This window comes from Alosa sapidissima, chromosome 17 (assembly GCF_018492685.1).
Source record: "Alosa sapidissima isolate fAloSap1 chromosome 17, fAloSap1.pri, whole genome shotgun sequence".
NCBI classification, from domain to species: Eukaryota; Metazoa; Chordata; class Actinopteri; order Clupeiformes; family Clupeidae; genus Alosa; species Alosa sapidissima.
The window spans coordinates 31,405,521-31,430,167 of NC_055973.1; the positions used below are offsets into that span (position 1 = coordinate 31,405,521).

Sequence of the window (24,647 nt, forward strand, 5' to 3'; positions counted from 1 at the left end):
AGTGTGAAAGCAACATGTCACATGGGTATCCAGATCAGTTCAATTTGATCTATTTGAGTAAAGTATTTTAGATGAGTTCAATGTGCTTTTCACAGCCTAGGATTGAGGGGGGAAAACACAAACCATAACCTGATCATTTCACTCAGGGTGAGCTACAAACCCAGTGAGTCCATGACTCCAAGGTGAACTTGGCACGTCACTGAGTGTCCATTGTGACAGTGTCAGACATCCCAAGTCTCCCGGAAGTTCCGGGAGTCTCACACATATTGATAGCGGCTCCCTGACGCCCGCAAATTAGATAAAATCTCCCGGAATCTAGAGTGAGCGATCACGAGACCACGTGTGCATGTGAGTGTAGCGCACACACGACGGGAGAGAGAGAGAGAGGGGTGGTGCGTGTGTGCCTGAGCGCATCCTGATTGGCCTGTTTCGCTAAATCAACGAATCAGTTTTCAGTGTAGGCGGGCTTTGTTCAGTGTATAGGAACAGGAGCGTCATAGCAGGCAGTCAGTGCCTCAAAAAAAGGAAAATGTAAGACCCATTTCAAAGTGTAGGCTACCCTTGTCTCATAAGACTAAAAAATAATAATAGGCCTAGTCTTGCACACTGCACTGTTTGTAACAGTGACTTTAGCACATATGATTGCAAAAGACAAATGACACAAATGATTGCAAAAGACATGTTGAGGTGAGTTTAACAAGTGTCAATTCATGTGCATATTATTCAGGCCTATAGCCTACTAAATGGCTAGTTGCCAAGGCTACATGAAAAGACCAAACTACCAAAATCTACATATTTTCACAATTTCTATCTATAGGCCTTCCTTATTTGGTGTATTGAATAGACATTATAGGTATATTATTTTTTTTTTTTTTGGGGGGGGGGGTTGTGCTGGTCGTCATACCTCCCTGAAATGACTTTTTGCAGGTTGGGATGTCTGCAGTGTTGATGCCCTGAGGCATGTCACTGAGTGTCCATTGTGACAGTGTTGATGCCCTGAGGCACATTACTGAAACACACAAACACATGCATGCACGCTCGCATGCACACACACACACACAAACACACACACACACACACACACACACACACACACACACACAAACACAAACACACACACACACATACTGTACACAAACACTCATACACACACACTCGCACACACACACAAGTGTCCATTGTGACAGTGTTGATGCCCCGGGGATACCTCTCCACTCCCGTCCACAGCTGGAGCCACAACCAAAGTGAACACTCCAAAGAGATTAGGCTCTGGATCGATTTAAAAAGTGGAGTCCAGATTTCTGTCGGTAAACTGTAGACGTTAGATGATCATGTCCGTATCCCAGGTCCATCAGGTCTCTTGTCCCAGGTGAAAGGTGAAGGTTTTCATGCTGTAATATTGATCTCATAATCCCAATACTCTTGTTTGGCCCTCTGTGTGCATGGGTGTTATTACATGCCATGATTATAAAACAGAATCAGTAGTTACAATATGCTCACAAGAAAGCACCATTGTTTGTTGTTTATTACATTGTGAAAACAAGTGAAAAGAATAAAAGAAACTAACTAACATTATGTCACAGAACCCTGATGCTGAGAAGCCAAACCCTCAGAACCCTGATGCTGAGAAGCCAAACCCTCAGAACCCTGATGCTGAGAAGCCAAACCCTCAGAACCCTGATGCTGACTACATGTGCCCAAACCCTCAGAACCCTGATGCTGACTACATGTGCCCAAACCCTCAGAACCCTGATGCTGAGTTCATGTGCCCAAACCCTCAGAACCCTGATGCTGAGTTCATGTGCCCAAACCCTCAGAACCCTGATGCTGAGTACCCAAACCCTCAGAACCCTGATGCTGAGTACATGTGCCCAAACCCTCAGAACCCTGATGCTGAGTACATGTGCCCAAACCCTCAGAACCCTGATGCTGAGTTCATGTACCCAAACCATCAGAACCCTGATGCTGAGTACATGTGCCCAAACCCTCAGAACCCTGATGCTGAGTTCATGTACCCAAACCATCAGAACCCTGATGCTGAGTACATGTGCCCAAACCCTCAAGTTAATCTAAGTTGCCTACAAAGTACCACTGGGCAAAGAAGCATCCACACTGCAATGACTGTTACACTTAAGTATTGTGTACTGTAACCAGAGTAATTGAAAAGTAATTACAAAGTAATTACAAGGATAACTGCCGTGGCTCCAAATGCTCTTCAGGAGTAATGAACTGACCTGACTTTTGTGTTGGGGAAAAGCCATCTCAGTTTAATGCCTGTGTGGTGAGCAGGGTAAGTGCATGCTCTGAGCAGACAGGCACTGGTGCTGTCCCCAGGCAAGGTGAATGAGATGCTATGCAGAGCCAGTGCTGCAAAATGGCATCCCATTTCCTGAAAGGCCAGTCATAAAACAGGACATTTCACGAGATTTGTGGTGATTCCACTGCAGTAATCTCATTTACTGGTAATAAGTATGGGACATTTGTGGAAATTGCATCGTGGCACTGTGGCACTGTGTAGTTCAAACAAACAGATTTTTTAGGTATGTCCTTGCTCAGTCCACTTGTTTGATTTCAGGTCTTTTTTTGTGTTTCTTGTCTTTGATTTACATAGATGAGGGAGAAAGACACACACCAGAGGCAGTAAGCCTTTGCTTTTGAATCTTCTCTAGTGAACAAAAGAATGCCTTCTTGCTATTTTCTCAGGGCAGTGCTATTTGTTTAGTTAGAAATGTCACAAGGACAAGTAAATCCAGGCTATTCATTTTATTTCTCCCAGGATTGCATAGAATCACCCAGGCATGTGCTTCCTCCAACACTCTAGCTGCTACCTCAGGGTTCAGGATCGCTTTATTGGACAAATGTGCAGAGTACACATGAGTCTGACTTGGTGATTCAGCACAGCATGACATGACGTGGGGTTAAAGGTTGTATCAGCGATAGGGGGGATACATCACTTCTGTTGATGTTCAAACAAAACAGAGAGCTAGCTCGCTACTCCCTCCCCCTCCCTCCCGTGCAATTAAAACTCTCCTAAACACGCATCTCATTGGTTATCGGTTGAAACACTTTATTTTGCCTTTAAGTGGGTTGCCAACCCTTGTTGGTAGCAATTGTTTTTGTGTACAGATCTCGGAGCCTAGGCTGCCTACAGAGATGCATTTTTTTGACGGCCTGCTTATGGGGCAGACAGCTAGCGGATCGTTAGGAACGATTAGATAAATGCCCACCTCTTTTGGGCCTGAAATCGCTGATACAACCTTTAACTCAGCACAGCATGACGTGTGGGGTTAACAAGTAACTGCTACACCCAGGCATGCACCCCACCAACACTGTAACTGCTACACCCAGGCATGCACCCCACCAGCACTGTAGTGTAGCTGCTACACCCAGGTATGCACCCCACCAGCACTGTAGCTGCCCACGCAGCAGTTGTAGTTGCCCACACCCTGCACTGCCCACACCCTGCCCCGGCTGCACTGCCCAACCCCCATCTGGCTGTGGTCGTTCCTGCCCCGCTCGGCAGGCCTGACTGCCTTCATCAGTGGCGCACTTGATTAGTCTGATCCGCACACCTGATTTAGCTAATGAAGAAAATTAGAATGACTATTTAATTTGCTGAGTGCAGAGCGTGTCTTGATAGAGTAGAGTTGTGCAGCGTGGGGTGGGGGCATAGCAAACATACACCACTGACATGCCAATGCATGTGTCGCTATATGAGAGAAATAATATTGCATACGCACTGAACAAAAATATAAACACAACACATTAGTTTGCTCTTATTTTTCATGAGTAAGAATAAAAGGTCAAAGACTAGTAAAAATCAGTATTCATTTCACAGGCAACTGCTCTGGTGGATTTATAAGATATATATGATATGATATGATATGATATGATGTGATGTACAGTATTCTTCTGTGCCTAAACTGGATTGCAGTGAGATGGCAGTCATTAATAGATGGTGATTAGCGGGACACACTCGAAGGCATTGACTGTGACAGGGATGTGGAGTGTGCATCCAAGAGGTGATGATCCTGTTTGCAGCCTCCGTCAGACGCACCTGGCCATGGTGTACAGGTGCTCCAGAAATGCCTCATTACAATAGATCAGGTGAATCATGTCAGCTGTGAAACGCGTCAGATTTCCAGCGTGGCGTTGAATGTTGTAGGGCTGTAATGTGTCAAAGTCAAACAGCCCTTGTTGTATTTATTGAAGTAGAAATGCTATTGAGTTGATGGAGTGGCGATGTTGTTTGCTAACAAGAAAAGTTCACTGTTCATTGTCTGTGTCTGTTATGTAATTCTATAAGTTGTCTGTTATGGTACTTTGTGCAGACATCCAGTGACTATGTTGGTTGGCGATCCAAAATGCCAAACAAGACCACATATCCTCATCAAAATATGTTTTGGGTGCAGAAAGAGGAAGTTTTCAGAAGTGAAAGCTTTGGAGAACATCTGCTTCACTGCACAGAGCACTAATGAAGATCCACATTTGCCCAGAGCTTGTTTCGTTTGAAACATATACACAGGATATCTTTCATTTCCTAGCATTACATTTGGTAACTCTTTTATTGCAGAAATATATGAGAAAAGAGTTTCAGATCATGGGCGCAAACAGCCCACTGTGGGCCTAGCAGATTCCCTCAGCTCTGCTGCGTACTCCTGCAACGTTAGCTTACTTCGCCGTTTTAAATTCTGCACCTCTGGCAGCATTAGCTTAATGTACTGAAAGATGTGGCTTTGCTTTCGTGTGTAAGTCAGCAAATGCCCTTTATCAATCACCTCGCAGGAGGGGAAAAAGATCCCTCGAGTTCCCCTGAGGATCCTCTATGATTAGTTACTGCTAGAGAGAAAATGTCTTTGCATATGACAGAATGTATGTTTGCGAGTTCCCCTGAGGATCCTCTATGATTAGTTACTGCTAGAGAGAAAATGTCTTTGCATATGACAAAGTGTATGTTTGCCGGTCCGCTTTTACCAAGCGTTTTTTTTTGCATGTACATGTTTGCCTCCCTGGTACACTCCCAGCATCAATCATGTTGATTAATTCAGCCAAACATCTCAGCACACATAGATTACAATAGCCTTTCTTGAGGAATTATGGGAGGAAAATAAATAAAGAGTAGTGTCCCAGACAGCATCTGTCTAGTAATGGCTCAATCCCACGCACAGTCCTGATGCATATGTCCCCATGAATTAAAAAGTCCAGTTTCACAGACACCTATGAATTGCCAACTTCAAAAATGTAGACAAATCCTTGGGCATCTGAGTAATGACTGCTGGGATCATTCATTTTAAAAGTCACATCTTCCCTGAGTTTGGCAACCATTAATATTCCTGGGTGTTAATTGAGCCTGCTGCTCCAGTCTGTCTTGCGGTGGGTGTACAGCTCTTTGGATTCAGACACTTGAGACTCCGTTTATCTTGGTTCACCAGTCCAAAAAATTATAATTCTTCTCACAGATCTGTGATCAGGGGTTAGATTCAAATGGTGAGATGTCTGGTATCTGATTTAGAGAGATGATGAATTTGGCTCTGTCTGATTGGAACTGGGTCGTTGTTGATGTTTTGCTCTGTCTTCCTCTTTCCCTTGTCTGTAGAGAAGTGTGATGAGGCCTTGTCTACGCCGCTGCCCCACAACGCCTTTAGCAGCTCCTCCGTCTTCACCAGCGGCTACGCTCCTGGATACGCCAAGCTCAACAAGAGAGGAGGTAAAGGGTTTACAACTAAAGACACCAACAAAGCAGCTCACACACACACACACAGAGAGAGAGAGAGTCAAGTCAAGTCAAGTCAGTTTTATTTATAAAGCGCATTTAACATGCACATAGTGCAACCCAAAGCGCTCCAACAAACACATAACAAGACAAACGATGCCGGATGGAGAGAGAGAGAGAGAGAGAGAGAGAGAGAGAGAGAGAGAGAGAGGGAGAGAGGGAGACACAGAGACAGAAGACAAAGAAACAGAGACAGACAGAGACAGACAGAGAGAGAGAGAGATTAGGAGAGAGAGAGAGAGAGAGAGAGAGATTAGGAGAGAGAGCTTTTCCAGCACATGGGCTGGTGTGCATGACTGGCAGGAGACAGGGGAAGCCAAGCATTGCATTACTTTCACTCTCATTACAATACTCCAATAACACCCCCCCCCCCCCCCCCCCCCCCCCCCAAACTTCAATTTCACAGGTGCTCGGGCATAATACAGTTTCATGAGACCAACTTCTCTCCTCACTCTTCTGTTTGTACTACTCCACTCTGCACTTATTACTTTATTCAGATAGTTTTTTTCTTTTGGGGGGCGGGGGGGGGGGGGGGGGGGGGGGGGGTTGCAATCCATTGTGCAAACTGCTTCATAGGAGAGCTTCATCCAATTACTGGGAAGACAGAGTGCAGCAAGCCTTGTGCTTTAATTAATAGAGCTAAAATACTGACAACAAATGGGACTTTCATTTGTGGATGCTGATGAGATTTGCTCGTCTGGCTTCATTATACTGTTTGGATCTCACTCAACCTTTGAACCTGCATGTCAAAGCCGACTGAATCTGAATTTCCATCTTAATTTGGTGTTTTGGAGTCAAGATTTTAAAGCATTTCTGGTTTGTTATTGTTAATTGATGTTAAGTGCATTTGCACAGCATCTGAAAAGCAATGACATACAATCATATCTGAGGATTATGCCAGTTTTACAGGTATTTTAATTAAATTCCAAAATACTTAATTTGTAATATACATAGGGTTATTTTTTTTTTTCAATTACGCAATTTTCCACCGCAGTGCAAATCAGATTTAGGAAATTGTATCTCATTAAATTAAATCTGGGGAATTATTTTCCACTTGTCACCCTTTTGCTGTCAACACATGCTTGATTGACAGCTGTTTTTAGCTACATTAGCACATCGCTAGCCATCTGTCGCCTCTAACACCCCCATCTGGATATACAGTACAGTAGCCTACTGCAGCAGAGGAGTTTGGCATCTCTCTCTCTCTTAGTTTAGTATTTCTGACTCCATCTTTCAGTTGGAGTTTCACCCTTCACTTCATCCCTCCATCACTGCTGTCTTTTCTTTCATCACCTCACTTCATCCCTCCATCACTGCTGTCTTTTCTAACTCTCTCACTCACTGACTCTTTTCACCCTTCTCACTTGTTCTACCTACCCCCTTATCTTCAGATTTCTATTTTTACCCCTCTATCTTCTGCTTTCTCTCTCCCTCTCTTTCTTTGTCTGTCACTTTTTCTTTCTCTCTCTTTTTCTCCTCCCTCCATTACTCTTTCCATTAGTGACTATCGTTTTCTCTCCTTTCCCTATCTCACCATTTGTCCTCTTCCTATCTCTATCTCTCTTTCTCTCTCTCTCTATCCTTCTCTCCTTCTCTCTCCCTCCTTTCTCTCTCTTTCTCTCTCTCTCTCTCTCTCTCTCTCTCTCTCTCTCTCTCTCTTTCTCTCTCCCTCTCCCTCTCCCTCTTTCTCTCTCTCTCTCCTTCCGTTGTGAGAATAATCAATGAAACATGCCCTGTGGCCCGGCCTTCATCACCAGTCACCGCTGACACTCGGCTCTTTGTCACACCACTGGGGCCACAGGTCGCCTGCGGGGGCCACTGCTCACACACACACACACACACACACACACGTACACACACACACAGACACACACACACGCACACACACACACGCACACACACACCACACGTACACACACACACACACACACGGATGCAGCCCCCACACCTGTCGGGCCTGACGCAAAGGTGCACGTTTGTCAAGGTGACATGATTACTCTCATCCACCTCCTCCCACGCTGCTTCTCCCTCCTTCTTTCTCCTCCCCTCTCTCTCCCCCTCTTTCCCTTTCTCCCTCTCTCTCATTTTTCTCTCACCCTCCCTCCCTTTCTTTCTCTCTCTCTATTTCTGTTTGCCTCTCTCCCTCTCTCTCACTCTTTCTCTCACTGTCCCTCCCTTTCTCTCTCTCTCTCTTTGTCTCTCCCTCTCTCCCTCTCATTCTTTCTCTTACTCCCCCCCTCCCTTTCTCTTTGTCTCTCCCACTCTTTCTCTCACTCTCCCTTCCTTTCTCTCTCTCTCTCTCTCTCTCTATCTCCATCTCTAGCTCCACTACCTCAGTGGTGAGGCAGATAGACAGACACGCAGAGGTGGCAGCAGCCTCCAAGTGAATCACGGCGTGATGACAGCCTCTGCTCTTAATAGCTAGGTGCCCCTCGTCTTATCAGAGCTGGGAATTGTCATTATTGCGGCCGAGGCAAATGTATGAGGCATGCTAATGATTCTTTATCGGCCACAGCGGAGGAGCTAGACCTGCCACAGGCGTCACTCCGTCCTGGCAGGATAATAATGAAAAGCTCAGGGGTAATGCCAGCCACCCTCGCCACCATTTTTATTCACACAGCAATGAAATGGCAAGAATTAGATATAGATGAAGACACAGAGACATACAATTGCTCAAATATGTACACTGTATGTCGTATGGAAAAGCAATATGAGCCATATGATTATGAATAGTAATCATATACGGCTCACTTTTATACAGTGATATTTTGGGCTGTGATATTGGAATTAGCTTGAGTCAGGTCTGGATGTGTTCCGTATACGAGAAGGGCTGTTTCCTTCTTACCCGTGGAGGCTCTGCCAGAGCCAAGCGCCGTGTGCGGCTACTGTATGTGTCGTGTGCTGTTATCATGCTCCGTGAGCTTGCCAGAGGTCTGTTGGTGTTGATAGCCTGTTAGCACCTGTCGCTACATGGACCACAGACCTCCTGGCTCGGCCCGGTTCGTTGCCAGCCCCCCGGTGCTCTGAGGATGGCATGGATCCCCGGGGGCTGTGGTGCGGGGGGGTTGACGCCACCCAAACATGCTCATTATCCTCGCCCAGATGAGCTCTATCATAAAAGGCTGTCAGCGCTAATGAAAGAAGCCGGCCTCCCATATGCCACCTCCAGCTCAACACCGTCAAGTTGGCGGCTGCATTAGTTAGCCAAGCTGATGCGTGTGTGTGTGTGTGTGTATGTGTGTCTCTGTGAGTCTGTGTGTGTGTGTGCGTAGACACTCTGTGTTTTGTTAGTCAGCTAAATTTGCTTGGCATATGTGAGGTTGCCATGATGTGATCTCCTAATGGAGAAAAAGTCCATTTATACAGATAACTTGCTGGAAATAAAACAGGAGGCATAAAATCAATTGGAGGCCAGATTCATATTCATCTTCATAGTGATTACTGACATGCTTGTAATCAGAGTGTCTGGAGCGTTCATTGGATTCTCTTTAGTTGCTCTGGAAAAGTCTGAGGCTCCATCAAATCTGGATCATTTGTTGTTTTACTGTCTCTTTAGAAATCTGCTTTATACTTGCTTATCTGATGACATCTGTTGAATACAAATACCACGTCAGGAACGAAAACAACGATTATAATAGCTTGCTCACCATCATGTGCACATTACATTAGAATAAGTCCTCTTTATTGGCCTTAATGGCTGTAAGCATCTTACCTGGCGGTCAATTGATTTGCCTACATTCCAGCAAATGCCGTAACAAAATAAAAAAAATAACAAATTTCAAAATGACAAGTGACATTTACTCATAAGCTATTCTTCAACCCAGAGTATTCAAAATTAGTTTGCTGTCTTTGGCGCAGATAATGAAGTTAGTTCCGAGAGCTGCCCGAGCACAGCCAACTATGAGAAAAACATTGTCCAGCCTGTGACTGCCTGAGAGGGACGGAGAGAGAGAGACCAAACTCCGTAGCCCCGGCTTTCAATTTCAGCGGGGCGGACCGTCTATTTAGCGCCAGCTCATCTGTGAGAGGGGGAGCCCCGGCCGTGAGCTCGCAGAGGCAGGAAAGGTCAAGTCCCTCTTGAGCGGAAAGCTGTTTGTCCTGCACAGCTGGAGGGAGGCCGAGGTGTGAGAGGGGTGAGCCCTCCACTGCTCACTTTGGCAAGGAGGAGAGAGGGATGATGGGTACAGAGGGAGGGAGAGAGTGATGAGAAGAGAGATGATGGGGATGGGGAGGGGGGAGAGGGAGAAAGTAGGGAAGAGAGGGAGGAAGAGAAGGACAGAGAAACGAGAGAACGATTGGGCAGAGGAGGAGAGGGAGAAAGTGAGAAATGAGCATAGACAAGCCAGTAGGAAGCTAATGAGTGTGTGAGAGAGAGAGAGAGAGAGAGAGAGAGAGTGAGTAGGGGAGCAGTTGAGGTGACTGAAGGTGGCGGAGGGATGGAGGGAGGGAGGGATGGAGGGAGGGATGGAGGGAGGGAGGGATGGAGGGAGGGAGTGCAGACAGGCGGGTGGGCTGCCAGTGGTGGCGGGTGGCTGCTGGTGGTGTTTGGGTGGAGAGGTGTTGACGATGGGCCTGCTGTGGAGAGGGAGAGTGAGCGCTTCATCCTATAACGGGGGGAGGGGTGCGGCGGAATACCAATGTGCCCAAGCATGAGATTGGAGTGCTAATAAGCGACATGTGGCCAGTGATCCTTGCAGTTCATTTTCTTTTCTCCTCTCTCTCTCTCTCTCTCCTCCCCAACCTCAGCCCTCCAGATACTCCTCAGGAATCTGCAGCAATTATCCCTCAGTCCCCACCCCCCCCCCCACACACACACACACTCTCTGTCCCCCCTTGCAGGACAGTGGAGTTTACAGTACAACCCCTCTCTGATACACACACCCAGAGAGAGAGACCCAATTCATTTATTTAAAGTCTCATTTGCCTTTCCCCATGATGACTTTCAATCGTTCATGAGTTGCCTTTTCATTTCCCATCACGTTGTGCATTACATTAGAACACCAATTAGCATCCTCTGTAGTCTTCACTGACATTTACATTAGCAACGTTGCTAACTAGCACTAAATTATGTAACGTTTGACTTGTTTCCTGTTAACTTTTTTCTGCTTTTTTTTCCCTCTGCTGAGCGTTTTTGCATGCCGAGGAGCGTGTGTCCAGACTGAGGAGGAATAAAAGACTCTTTGTGCTTAGGCCAGAGAGATCTACTATTGTTTGATGCACTTGGCACCCTCATTAGTTGCTTTTGGTAGCTCCGCGCTCCTCAAGTAGTTGAAAGCATCATGTTCCCCTTTAGTCTTCTTTTTTCAGACGTCTTCCTTTGAGTCAGAGGCACAGCATACCAATGCACTTAAGGTAATTCAGCCGCTCGCGCAGGAATTATACAGTCCAGGGCCACGGCCTACTGTGTGCTAGACGTGTGGGTAATCATGGCAGGTTTCACATCATGACGTCTGGGGAAGGTGCGGGTGAAAAGTGAAATATGTCATATTGCATTCAGGGGAACAAAAATCCACTTTTTGCTTTTTGGCGGGGCTTTCGAGGGAAAGTCTCCTCTGATCTTCAGGTTAAAAGGCAGAGGGGGGGGTGGGGGGGGGGAGCTCATGAAAGAGAGATGAACATGAAAAGAGAGAACCTGGCAGGAAATGGGCGGAGAAGTTTCTCATTTGTTTCTCCAATTACCAGCACTGTCCAAAAGTTAACATCGTCGTCCTTTGGAGAATCCAACTCTGAGTACATTGGGGTATGCGCACGTTATTAATGATGTCTTCAGCTGTCAGTGGCTGTTAAACTCAGAGGGACTTTTCTCTAAAATAGCAGTGGTACCGTTTAACAAGCACAGCCCGAAACCGCGTCCTCTGGACTGACCCGTGGTGTGTCCGTTTTTATGCCGTCTTTAGCGCACTAATCAGGGGCTGTCTGGGATCAGATCGCACTGGAGAGTAAGACAGTGTCTGTGCTGTCATGGATCTTGCTCTGAGGTCCTGTGTGTGTGTGTGTGTGTGTGTGTGTGTGTGTGTCATGTCCTTCCTGTGCCCTTCCTCTTCTGGCTTGGCTTATCGTCTTTGAACATCTGCCTCTGTAGCAGGTGGCAGACGGACGAAGGCCTGTCCCTCGGCTCGACCGCTGCTCCTTTCCCACTGCGTCGTCGTTTAACGTGCTGTTGTTAGCTTTCTTCTTTCTTTTTCCTTCTCCCCCACTGGGCAAACACGGCAAACGTCTGATTTGTCCCCCCCCCCCCCTCCCCATTTCCCTGTCCATTTTATCTCTGCTTGCCGAGCTGTTTAAGACAGAATGCGTGTCTCTCTCTAAGATAACATCGCATCATCACAACAGTCTCTTCAGGTTGAATTGAGAACTATTGACTTTTCAATGATATTCCCTGTTTATCAAGTCTGACCGACGCAAAGACTAATGACCAAATAACTGGATCAGATATTGGATTGTTCTGCTGATTCTTCCTGTCCTTATCTCTCTGACCCCTCGGCCTACACACCTCCCATCCTGATTGGTTGTCATAGTATAGTTGTGTGACGAAATGTAAATGAACAAAACAAATCGGCCAAAGGTATTTTTATCAGCACTTAGATTTTGATTGTTTTTTATTTTATGGCTTTCCTGCTGTATGCCAGAATGTGCGTCTCCTCTGAGAAAAGCCTATTGGCACGAGTCCCTGAAAGGCTTTTTCAGCCACTTTTCAAATGGAAGCCCCAGTTTAACAGAACCCTGACTGTAAGCATGACAATGCTATTTTTCAACCATTATGCTATTTATGAGCAGTTGGCTTGGCAAGGTTGACTTTCAGTCATCACTTTCAGGAGTGTGTTGCGGTGCGTAGTGTGTTGCGGTGGATATTTGTCACAGTCCTCGCTGCAGTCACCCACTATTCAAAGAAACATGAGGCACAATGTACTGGCGTTGAAGCCCTGGCGCTAACACTGTGTTCTCATTCTTCCAGGGGCCGGCGGTTGGTCCCCACTCGACAGCGATCATTACCAGTGGCTCCAGGTGGACCTCGGGATCAGGAGACAGGTGACCTCAGTGGCCACCCAGGGCAGGTACAGCAGCTCGGACTGGACCACGCGCTACAGACTCCTCTACAGTGACACAGGCCGCAACTGGAAACCATACCACCAAGATGGAAACATATGGGTGAGTCTCTCTCTCTCTCTCTCTCTCTCTATCTCTCTCTCTCTCTCTATCTCTCTCTCTTTCTCAAATCAAATCATACCACCAAGATGGAAACATATGGGTCAGTCTCTCTCTCTCTATCTCTCTCTCTTTCTCTCTCTCTCTTTCTTTCTCAAATCAAATCATGCTTCATTGGCATGAATGAATCAAGTCATTTATGCCAGAGCTTGATATGTTAAACTGTTGAATTTATATTCATGTTGTGTAAAGTATTCAGGGACAAATGGGATGAAAAGAACAATAATAACCTCAGCAATATCTATCTATCTATCTATCTATCTATCCTCTCTTTTACAAATAGTGGATATGATGCAAAGCTGAGATTGAATTCAAATGACATTGTAATTATTTTCAGCTCACTCAGTTACTGCTTGTTGCCACAAATGTAGTGATTGTGAGCGAATCAGGGGCTGTGATAGAGGTTGTTCTGCAGTGGTGCGTAATCATCTGCTGGGGCAGAATGGTCATTGCCACTTACTAATAAGGTGTGACATTTCGTTTCACCTTTTATTGACTCTGGCTTTCAGCAGCACGTCAGGTTTGAGACGAAAATAAACCAGATGCCAGGAGATCCAGAAATGCTTTTCTCACTGTATCAGTTACAAGACCTGTTTTTAAATACAGCAACATTTGGTAATTGGAAAATTGGTAATATCACAGAAAATTCCCCTGCAGAGACATATTATTATTAGTCAATATGGCAAAAGCTAACAAACCATCCCAAGTATGTGCTGAAGGAAAGGAATACATTGAATGATTCTATACGGCTTCTGCACTCTTTACATTTCACAAATGAAGTGTGTGGTTTGAGTGAAATGCTCTCATCAGATAAAACTCATTTAGCTTTGCTTCCAGCGTGTGGATTAACACAAACACACTTGCGCTCTTTTTTTTGAAGCTAGGCAAAGCGCTCGTGCCCCGACGGATCAAAGTGCTGCTGGCCAAATGAGCTATGGAGGGAAAGACACTTTCAAAACACACTCTCTCTCTCTGGTGCATCTGTGTGTGGAGGGGTTCAAACACACTCTCTCTCTGGTGCATCTGTGTGTGTGTGGGCTTCCCCACCCACTTGTTTGATTGTCATCAGGGGCCTTATTCAAACCTCCCTTAATGAACCCATGATGATGTGAGTCACAGCACGAACGCGCATGCACGCGCACACACACACACACACACACACACACACACACACACACACACACACACACACACACACACACACACACACACACACACACACAAACACACGCGCACACACACACACACACACACACTTTCTTTTCCCCCTCGAGGAGCCTAGGAGGTGGTTATGATGGCGCAGGGTAAATGAGGACTGAAGCTTTCAAGCCTCTGAAGGCAAAACTAATTCAGTTTGTAAAAAACCTCGCAGCCCTATTTCAATAAATCACACACATTTGGGTGTGTGCTTCAGCTCCGTGAAAGGAATGGGCAAGAGACCTGCAGAGGGAGGAAGGATGCTGTGGTCCCCTCCATCCTGCAAGAGACCTGCAGAGGAAGGAAGGATGCTGTGGTCCCCTCCGTCCCCTGCGTCCTGCAAGGGCAAGAGACAGTTGCTCACCCCAGCAGAGGGGCTCCCTGACTGGCCCACGCGTTTCAGATAGTGCAAGCCTGGTTTCAGATAGTGCAAGCCTGGTTTCAGATAGTGCAAGCCTGGTTTCAGGGCCTGGTTTCAGATAGTGCAAGCCTGGTTTCAGGGTCTGGTTTCAGATAGTGCAAGCCTGGTTTCAGGGTCTGGTTTCAGATAGTGCAAGCCTGGTTTCAGGGTCTGGTTTCAGATAGTGCAAGCCTGGTTTCAGATAGTGCAAGCCTGGTTAAGGCTTGTCTTGCTAAGCCAGCAACTGTGGACGGGAAAGGTTGACGGTGCAGTTAACAAAAAGCTGTCGATAGGCCAGAGATTGTGCAAGTGTGTATGCATTTTTTAAAAGGTTGCTGTTATCACTGAAACATGCATTGACATAAAGGCTTACCAAAACATACTGTACACTCATAATAAACATGCAGACATGCACAATTATATCATCTCTCTCGCTTTCTCTCTCACACACATACACACATATACATTATATATAGGACTGTATATATATACACACACACACACACACACACACACATATCTTGCTTTCCTAGCTGTGTGTTGCTTGCCATAGCTATGTATACTATCCTTTTCTATGGGAGCAGCATGCATCTGGAGTCTCTCAGGCAGTTGTAGTGTCTGTGCAGCCCGTCCTGATCAAACACACACACACACACACACACACACACACACACACACAGCGTCTGTGCAGCCCCTCCTGTCCCCTCTAACCGTTTGCACTGGCTGTTTCCCTCTGAGTGCCGTGTGATATGATAAATGGGGCAGTGTGTGTGTGTGTGTGTGTTTGTGTGACTCATGCCTCTTCACTCACTGCACACTGTGTATTCAGAACAGCGGTCTGCCGGATGTCAGCTTCCTTTCTCTGCTGGCCATGTCAAACTCAATCTGACGGGCACTTTTGTTGTGGCTCTCCCTCCCGTCTGTGTCACTTAAATGAGTCATTTAGCAGATTTTATGGATTATTTATAAAACACACTTAGTGTTGCTGCAGCTGGACTAGTTAAACAGGTTGCCGAATGCATATCCAGAAGGCATTTCACTACATGTTCAACAGATGAAATTCACCTTCTTAGGGAGTACCTTCAACTCTGGCTGCCATTGCAGTTCTTCTTGACATTTCAATAGAGAGAGAGAGAGAAGGAGAGGGAGAGAGAGAGAGAGGGAGAGACAGAGAGAGAGAGAGAAAGGGAGAGAGAGTGAGAGAAGGAGAGAGAGTGAGAGAAGGGGAGAGAGAGAGAGAAGGAGAGAGAGAGAAAGGGAGAGAGAGAGAGAGAGAGAGAGATCATTGCCAGATTACTTGCAGTGTTTGGGGACAGGACCGTTCATCTTGATTATTAGATATAATGCATAATTGAACGTAAGGGAGGAAGGGAACCTGCTGGGATCCTGCTCATAATCAGGTAATGAATTCATCTCACATGTCTCTGATCCCACCAACTTTGAATGCCTTTTTGATAAAGAGGAACTTCCAGACTGTGCTTTCAATATAATACGCATCGTCCAAGATGACCTCAATAAGATCAGCAAAGCCCTGGACTCTGCAGTCCCTGCCTATGAGTCCAGTCCGGGAGACGTGTAATGCGCAGGTCACTATGCACAATGATAATGATCCCACAAGCATCTCCATACTGTTTAATTAAAGGGGACATTTTTAACATAGAGCCCTGTTGCTCAGTAGGGAAAAAATCTCAATCTCAATCTCGATAACTTTAACTATCCTGCTAATGGCTAGTGCAGCCAGATGGGGGGTATGATTATTTAAACTGTGTTTGTGCCTCGTAACAAACTCCATCAATAGGACTCTATGTGTTGAAAATGGCCGGAGGTCCCCTTTAATGGTCTCTATGTGTTGAAAATGGCCGGAGTTCCCCTTTAATGGTCTCTATGTGTTGAAAATGGCCGGAGTTCCCCTTTAATGGGACACCTTCTATTTCATGCAAACACAGCTTTTTCTGCACAGCATAGTCACACCAAACCACAGGTCTTGACTCTCTATAGTCCACTAAAATGACTTTTTCCACTGGCATCATAGCTACTCTATTCGGTGGTTTCCCACTGGAGTACTCAAGAGGTAGATCAATCTCATCATTGCTTTATGTAAGATGACTGAGGACACAGGTGAGACTTGCACAGATGAGAGCTGCTATGTACCACACTACGTGCTAAACCTGCACAGATGAGACCTGCACAGATGAGAGCTGCTATGTACCACACTACGTGCTAAACCTGCACAGATGAGACCTGCACAGATGAGAGCTGCACAGATGAGACCTGCACAGATGAGAGCTGCACAGATGAGACCTGCTCCACACTACGTGCTAAAGCTGCCTTGAGTGGACTACAGCATGTGGCAACAGCAACGTGTTTATCTTCTCCCACTGCTGCCATCTTAAGGGGGACATTCCCCCCCTTTTCTATTGCATTGATGGGGCTGGACACACACACACACACACACACACACACACACACACACACACACACACAAACACACAAACACACACACACACACACACACACACACACACACACACACACATATCATTCCTGCATGCATAAGGAAGGAAAAAGAAAAGAACTGTGCTCTAAGAAATTGGATTACACATTTACATTTCCATGAAACAAAAAACATGGAAATTCAGTGTTCCACTTTCAGACATTTTAAACATCATTTAACATGCTACAGGATGAAACATCAGTGTGTTGCTTCTCTATACAGCACTAATTAAATCCCATTGTGGTGTGTTTCCTGGGTTCATTTGGACGAAATGAATATGGAGGATGAAAAGAAACGGCATACTGAAACCAGGGGAAGCTAGACTGATGACAGGTGTCTCCGGCTCGTGACCTGTGTCTCACGACGTGTCCGTGGGCGGAATACTTATCTGCCGAGTGCAGGGGGAGTGTAGAATATTCTCGGTCTCCCTCTCAAACGTAATATCCTGCACATACTGTATATCCCTGTTTGATTGGAAGGGAGGGGTGCGTATCAACAGCCAGATCCATCTGCTGCGCGTTGCCCCCCACTGTGACTGGGTGAGTGGGTATCGTGACTAATGTTGAATTTATTACTAAAGAAATCTCGGGGTTGGAACCCCTAGAGACCTGACATTTCCCTTCAATTCAGATGCTGCCTGCCGACAGTACTTGTGTAAGGTATCATACGCACCACGATTGGAGCCTGTTTCTGTAGTATGTATGTTTAGTCTTCCACAAGCTTTATGCCAGTAGATTTTTAATGATATCGTGAGGAAATATACTTCCCTGTTTTGTTATCACCGAGGCACCTTCACATAAATGTGGCTGGAGTTGTTTTGGCAGGGGGAGGTGGAGGAGTTGTTTTGGCAGGGGGAGGTGGAGGAGTTGTTTTGGCAGGGGGAGGTGGGCAACTGGAAGTACCTTCCTTTCTTGAAAATGTGATTTTGATGGGCTACTTGCAACCCTCATAGCACGTCCCTTGTCTCTCCCTCATATCTTTGCCATCGGCGAGTGTGTACACACACACACAGACACGCACGCACGCACGCACACACGCACACACGCACACACACACACAGGCGAAAAGAGAAAAGAACGCCTCTTCTGTGATTAATGCGGGAAAGCATGCAAACACAAAGTGCCACGTTACTCCTCCTGCTGAGAGTTCAGTGGAGACCCCGAGGATATTTTCTTTGTAGCTGGGTCTGTGTCAGGTGTGTGTGTGTGTGTGTGTTTTACTATGGTCCTTGTAGGCATTTGATGTTCCTGTCTGAATTCACATTAAGACCCTCTCTCTATCCCGATGGGAGGGCTACAGTATGAAAGTCAGAAGGTGGATCACTCTGAATAATGCATGAGTGTTGTTAAAATGATTTCTGTACAACTATTGTAATGAGTTAGACGTCACTTTAGCTCACGGCACGCTGGGTTAACACTAAGATAATGGTACACATCTTAACACTTCTTGATTTTGAAGCGGCCCCTAGCTTGGGCTTTGAAGAAATCAATTTGCACCCCCACAGAACTAGTCGGATTCTGGCTCGGTCTTTTACGGCGGGCCGAGCATTTTTCACACAGACTATCTTAAACTCTTTTCATATTCCAGCAGACAGCGCACTGATGGAATGTCTGTCACTTCAAGAAAGTGGTTATTACTTATTTTCATTTTAGATAACACCAGTCATTTCTTTTATTTCTCTATTCCACGATTCAACTCCTAATTAGATAGCACGCCCATCAAAGGGAAATGAGCAGTTCATGTGTTTATTCCCGCTGGGATGTTTGAGTTCATTTAGAGACACTCAAAAGAGTTCCTACAAAGTTACTGATCAGCTCAACTGCAGTAGACTGTGTAAGTTACTGATGAGCTTACAGTAGACTGTGTTGTGTAAGTTACTGATGAGTTTACAGTAGACTGTGTTGTGTAAGTTACTGATCAGTAGACTGTGTTGTGTAAATTACTGATCAGTAGACTGTGTTGTGTAAGTTACTGATGAGTTTACAGTAGACTGTGTTGTGTAAGTTACTGATCAGTAGACTGTGTTGTGTAAATTACTGATCAGTAGACTGTGTCGTGTAAGTTACTGATCAGTAGACTGTGTTGTGTAAGTTACTGATGAGTTTACAGTAGACTGTGTTGTGTAAGTTACTGACGAGTAGACTGTGTTGTGTAAGTTACTGACGAGTAGACTGTGTTGTGTAAGTTACTGATGAGCTCAGCTACAGTGTTGTGTAAGTTACTGATGAGCTCAGCTACAGTGTTGTGTAAGTTACTGATGAGCTCAGCTACAGTGTTGTGTAAGGTCTGGTCACATGCATTCTCTGCTGGTCCAAATATTGCAGCCATTTGAAATGGCCTCTACCTTTTTCTTTCTGAAAAGTCGTGATTTTAAGTTGCTCTCAGCAAACAGTACAACAGCTCTCTCTCTCTCCCTCCCTCCCTCTCTCTCCCTCTCTCTCTGTCTCTATGAATTTGGTATGCGTGTTGAATAGCCACACCCCTGTGTAGTCCATTGTTAAAAAATGTAACAGCCGCCTCCCAAAACCTCCTCCTGAGTTTATTGGCAGGCACCTGAGAAGGGTAGCAGAGGAGCCCTGTGTCTGTCAGACAGACACATGTGCAGTCCGCACCACGCTGTCTTCCACCACACACACACACATGTGCAGTCCGCACCACGCTGTCTTCCACCACACACACACACATGTGCAGTCTGCACCACGCTGTCTTCACCACACACACACACATGTGCAGTTCACACCATGCTGTCTTCACCACACACGCACATGTGCAGTCCGCACCACACTGTCGTCCAGCACCAGGCACAAGCCACTCTGGGTGAAGGAGAAGCTGTCTCAGTATCACCCCTAATCAGTGACCCGCAGCAAGGGGAAGGGAAGGCCGGCGCCAGCCTCTGTACCTACAAAGATAACGGCCTCTTAAATAGCTGGCCAGGCTCTGGCTTTTATACTCTTGGCAGTGTAATATGTCCTCCCAGTCTCCTGCCTACTGTTTTTAAACTCAAGGCCATGAGTGGGCAGAGATGCCATTAAAAAAAAGCCTGCTTGTGTCATCGCTGGACAGCCTAAAATAGATATTGCTTTATGTTCCTCTACCTTACAAATATGCATTCAGAGTTTACCTATGGAGCTGTGTTTCTTCAGCTATGGCGACAGATGAAAGTAATAAAGGCTTGGTCGTAAAGATCTTGTAAGAAATTACATTTATTCTTTAAACCTTATTGAATTATACAACTGTAGATATAGGCCTCCTTGTTGCATATTACACATGGTCATTGTCACGGTGGAAATCGTGAAGAAAGATCATAAAGAAAGATTCTGTTTATGCAGAGAAGCATAATTCTGGATGTTGGACATGAAGCAAGTGATGGCATAGTGTCAACTAAATCTGCATTCTGATATGGTTCCTTTCAAAATCTACTGTAGCAGCAGAAATTGTAAATGTGCAAAGCAGCATATAATCTATGAGATGCAGAAAACATCTGTAGCAGCTTCAGCTGTTCGGAGTAATTTCATGTCAGTGTCCACCAAGGCGATGCGGTCTTCCTTTATGGTTTGCTCACCAATAATCTTCAGTAGATAATAAGATGGCAGCTCATTTCTCCACGACTCAAATCTGTGTGAAGCCAGAAAATACTGAAGACTTATTTTTCACTAGAGTGACGAAGGGGCTGTAGCAGGCGTTTTATTCTCTGGCCGCGCAGACATGGCGGACAGAATCTCAAATCCTCAGGGATCATTGTCTTGTTTTCGCTTTAACTGAGGAGGAGGAGAAAAAAATGGAAGTCCTTGGCAGACTCTTCTACCGGCCTGCATAATGTAAATCAATAGATGTTATTGTTTATCTGTCATAAGGACTCCCGTGTTGTTAGACCTGGAGGAGGACTGCCTGGAAAGGATTCAGTGTTATTGAAGTCCACATTAATTTGAGCTTTCAAGAGAAAAGATCCTCATTATGTATGAACTTTCAATGACAAATGTCTCACTCTGAGTAGCTCTGATCTCACGTTAGCATTTACAGTCTCTGATGGGCACCATCATTGCTTAATTAGTCATTCTTAGCATTTGGAGATGTCTCTGTTCTCCCTTGACTTTGAACTTTGGAGGTGTTTTGTTTAAGACGGCAATATGGTACGCTCACCTTCTAAAGCAGTCAGAATTCCCAGAGGCTTTCCAAAGCTATTAAGCGACTCACAGCAGTCTCCTGAAGCCTTGTCGCAGAAGTGACAATAGCATTAATTAAACCATGGGAAACCAATAAAGGTGGAACGTCCGATAGTTACAGCTGACTTGACACCTAAACTTATACTGAGTTAATGGAAGTGCTGCTATCTCAGTTTAGCTTTTGTGTATTAAATTGTCAAGGTGATTTGTTAAGCAACATGACTAACAGCTAAGCCCTCAGGGTGCGTTCACATTTGGCCAACTAATTACACACTTGCTGTTTAAGGCCTGGGCTTGAGCGACGAGAGAGAGAGAGAATTGAGTTCCTCCCCACTTCTTAGAACGGAACTCATATGCAGAGTTGTGATGGGAGAGCAGTTGGTAGAGTGACGTGAGATAACAGCGTTGAAGTACAATGCAGCAATAACTCGTCAAGAACAAGGAATTTCCTTTTAGCTGGGAGAGTATAAGGGGAATAAATGAAGTTGGTAATACCGTATATATATACTCTTTATGGAACTGTAGTTCCATACAAAACCGGTCACCTGAAACCGTCAGCCTAATGAAGACTTTTTTCCCTTCTGCTCCTCAAAGGCAACCACTCTAAAAACACATCTATTAAAAGGTCATCATGTCAAAGCAGGGGAAATGGTCTGATGGTCCCAAGCTACTGACCACCGAGGCCCTCGCAGTAAGCTGTTGGGCAAACACTCGGCCCACACAGAGGAGCTCACGCTAGCGATTGTTCCCCTTCAAAAAAGCTCCCAGGTTATCGTAGAAGGTGCGACTCCTTCCCCAGTCGTTTGCTTACCGTGGCTGTAATCCGCATGGTTTTGGTCTCCAAAGCACTGCTTATCTGCCATGCCACACACCACACACCTCCTCGCCTCGCTCCCTCGGCCCCCTCCACACTGCTGAGTGAAGTGGGAAGAAAGCAATCCCCCCCCCCCCCGCGCTTGACGAGTGACCGGCTCGGCCCCGTGGGCTAGGGATCGGCGGACTGATCTCAGCATCTGGCCTCTTCTTACGTCCCCCTTTGGTCCGGGTGCCCAGCGGCTTCAGAGGAGCACTGGACTCTACTACACCCCTGCATGTGCCCTACTTGAGCTTCACACACAGAGGGAATCCGAGTGTTGACTTTTGGTGGAAGAGAAGAGGAGAAAGGGAAACAGATAAGGCAGTGATGGGAGCGTGTGTATGTGTGTGAGTGTGTGTGTGTGTGTGTGTGAGATGGGAGATTGGGTTGTCTGGCAAAGAAGGGGCTCGGATTTATGGATTTTTACTTCATGAAGCCGGGCAGGAGTGTAAGTGTGTGTGTGTGTGTGTGTTTAAAGTAACTGTAAGCAGTGCTAGCAGTTCTTGCTATCTTCAATCAGGAGCCATCAGAGGAGTTTGTCCCTCCCTTCTCCCTTCAGCGTGCTGGTCACATGCATGCTAATAGAGTGGCAGAGATGGCTGTCTCTGAGGACGTTCCCTGATTGGTCTCGCCAAGCTGAAGTTTATAATTGCTGATTACAGAGCCCAAGGGACTCACAGAGACAAGCACTTCTTTTCAGTGACAGCCATCCCGATGTAAACACAATTTGCCCTAAGTATTGTGCAAAATATTGCTTACAATAACTGTATGTTTATGAAAAAGGAAGTACAGTTAAAATTTCAGCAAAGTACTGCCACAAAACAGCAGAAGGGCAGTGATTGGGAGTGAGATACTGTATTTTAGACTCAGAGTTGATCGATATCTGTGTATGCGATGGGCAGCAATACGATCACCATTTTCTTTTTCTAGGCATTCACGGGAAACTCCAATACAGAGAGTGTGGTCCGCCATGATCTGCAGCACGCCATCGTGGCTCGCTTCGTCCGCTTCGTGCCCCTGGACTGGAGCACAGAGGGACGCATCGGCCTGCGGATCGAGATCTACGGCTGTGCTTACTGTGAGTAGCCTACGAATCTCCCAGGCAGAGCATATCAAAGTCAAAGTCAAAGTCAGCTTTATTGTCAATTTCTTCACATGTTCCAGACATACAAAGAGATCGAAATTACGTTTCTCACTATCCCACGGTGAAGACAAGACATATTTTACCAATTTAAGTCCACAGACAAACATAACATTCAAGTAAACAAAAAAGTAAGTAAATAAGTAAATAAGAGGGCACATATAATAATGAAAAAAATAAGAGCAGCAAAATTTGGTTGAAATTGTGCATAGACAGTCAATAAAATACTAGTGCAAAGTCAGGCCAATAAAAGGCTTGGGTAGTTCTGTTTGACCTAAGTAAGAAAGAAAGTGGCATAGTGGTGCAAGTTATGTAAGAGCAGCAGAAGTGTTGTGTTTTCAGGACAACAACAACAAGTTGTAAAGTGTACAAGTGTGCAAGTGGAGTAGTGCAGGCGGCCATTGTGGGTCCAATGTCCAGGATGTTATGTAGCTGAGGGGGGAGAGGAGGGAGAGAGTTTGCCTTTATGTGAGTGACTGACATCTGTTCAAAAATAATCAAGTTTGTGTTTGAGATGGAAGCTCTTTCACACTCATCTTTGAAATTGAACGACTGCAATGTTATAATTCTAATTTCTTTGAGCAGATGTGAGACCACAGTTTATCTCAATTCCAAAGCTCAGCTCAGTGCAAATTATCACTAAAATATAGAGGATAGTACTACTGATATGAAAACTTGTAGGCTTTGTGGAGGCACAAAAAGTGACTTGGTCTCCATGTGAATATAAATGACATTTAGAAGGTTAGCTGTGTGTCAGGGTCACATTTATTTCATTTGAGATTACATCTGGGCTCATATCCGTTCCCAAACATTTCCTCAGAGAGATTAATTAAGATGAAATTGCATACAAGAAGCGACAACACACCCTGCTTTCACTAAGGGAGTGGAACCTTGACAAATCCATCACACTCATCTTATTAAGTGTTGTTAAATCCATTTTGATAACAAATTTCAATTAAGTGTAGCATAAATTAGGCATATGAGTGGCATGTGGGATCTTCTCTCCACAGTAATGCAATTTTCCATCGTATAGATTCCCTTCTTATCACAGCCTGACCAATGTGGAAGGCGAGATGTGCTTTCAGATAGCTCGCGTGCTATCGCATAGAGTTTTACAAATGTCGGTTTGGTGTTTCCCTGAAGCATCTTTCTGTTTACATCAAAGCAGGCCTGCAATACATTTCTTTTCAGACATGTACCGAAAAGCAATATTGCAGCGATGAACACCACTTCTAGCGTCGACTCTTGAGAAAGCAAGCAGGTGAACAAAACTGACTTGTGACTATTTTCAAATGTTTGCGTTGTATGACAGATATGGATGGAACCTGCGTGCATGTCTGTGATTCGTATCATTCCTGTCTTCCTGCTCGGGAGAGCCCAGGGATGTTGGCGATAATTTTCTTGTCGTGAGGGAGCG

The 24,647-nt window shown here is 45.5% G+C and overlaps 1 protein-coding gene across 2 annotated transcripts in view; it reads left to right on the top strand.

Annotated features, from left to right (window-relative positions):
• Positions 1-24,647, top strand: part of cntnap2a (contactin associated protein 2a) — a 359,439-nt gene that overhangs the window by 123,268 nt on the left and 211,524 nt on the right. For both annotated transcript variants that reach the window (XM_042068353.1, XM_042068355.1), the window contains exons 2-4: positions 5,597-5,707; positions 12,729-12,922; positions 23,020-23,167. In XM_042068353.1, the coding sequence (XP_041924287.1) occupies positions 5,597-5,707; positions 12,729-12,922; positions 23,020-23,167 (453 nt within the window). The remainder of the gene's footprint in view (positions 1-5,596; positions 5,708-12,728; positions 12,923-23,019; positions 23,168-24,647) is intronic.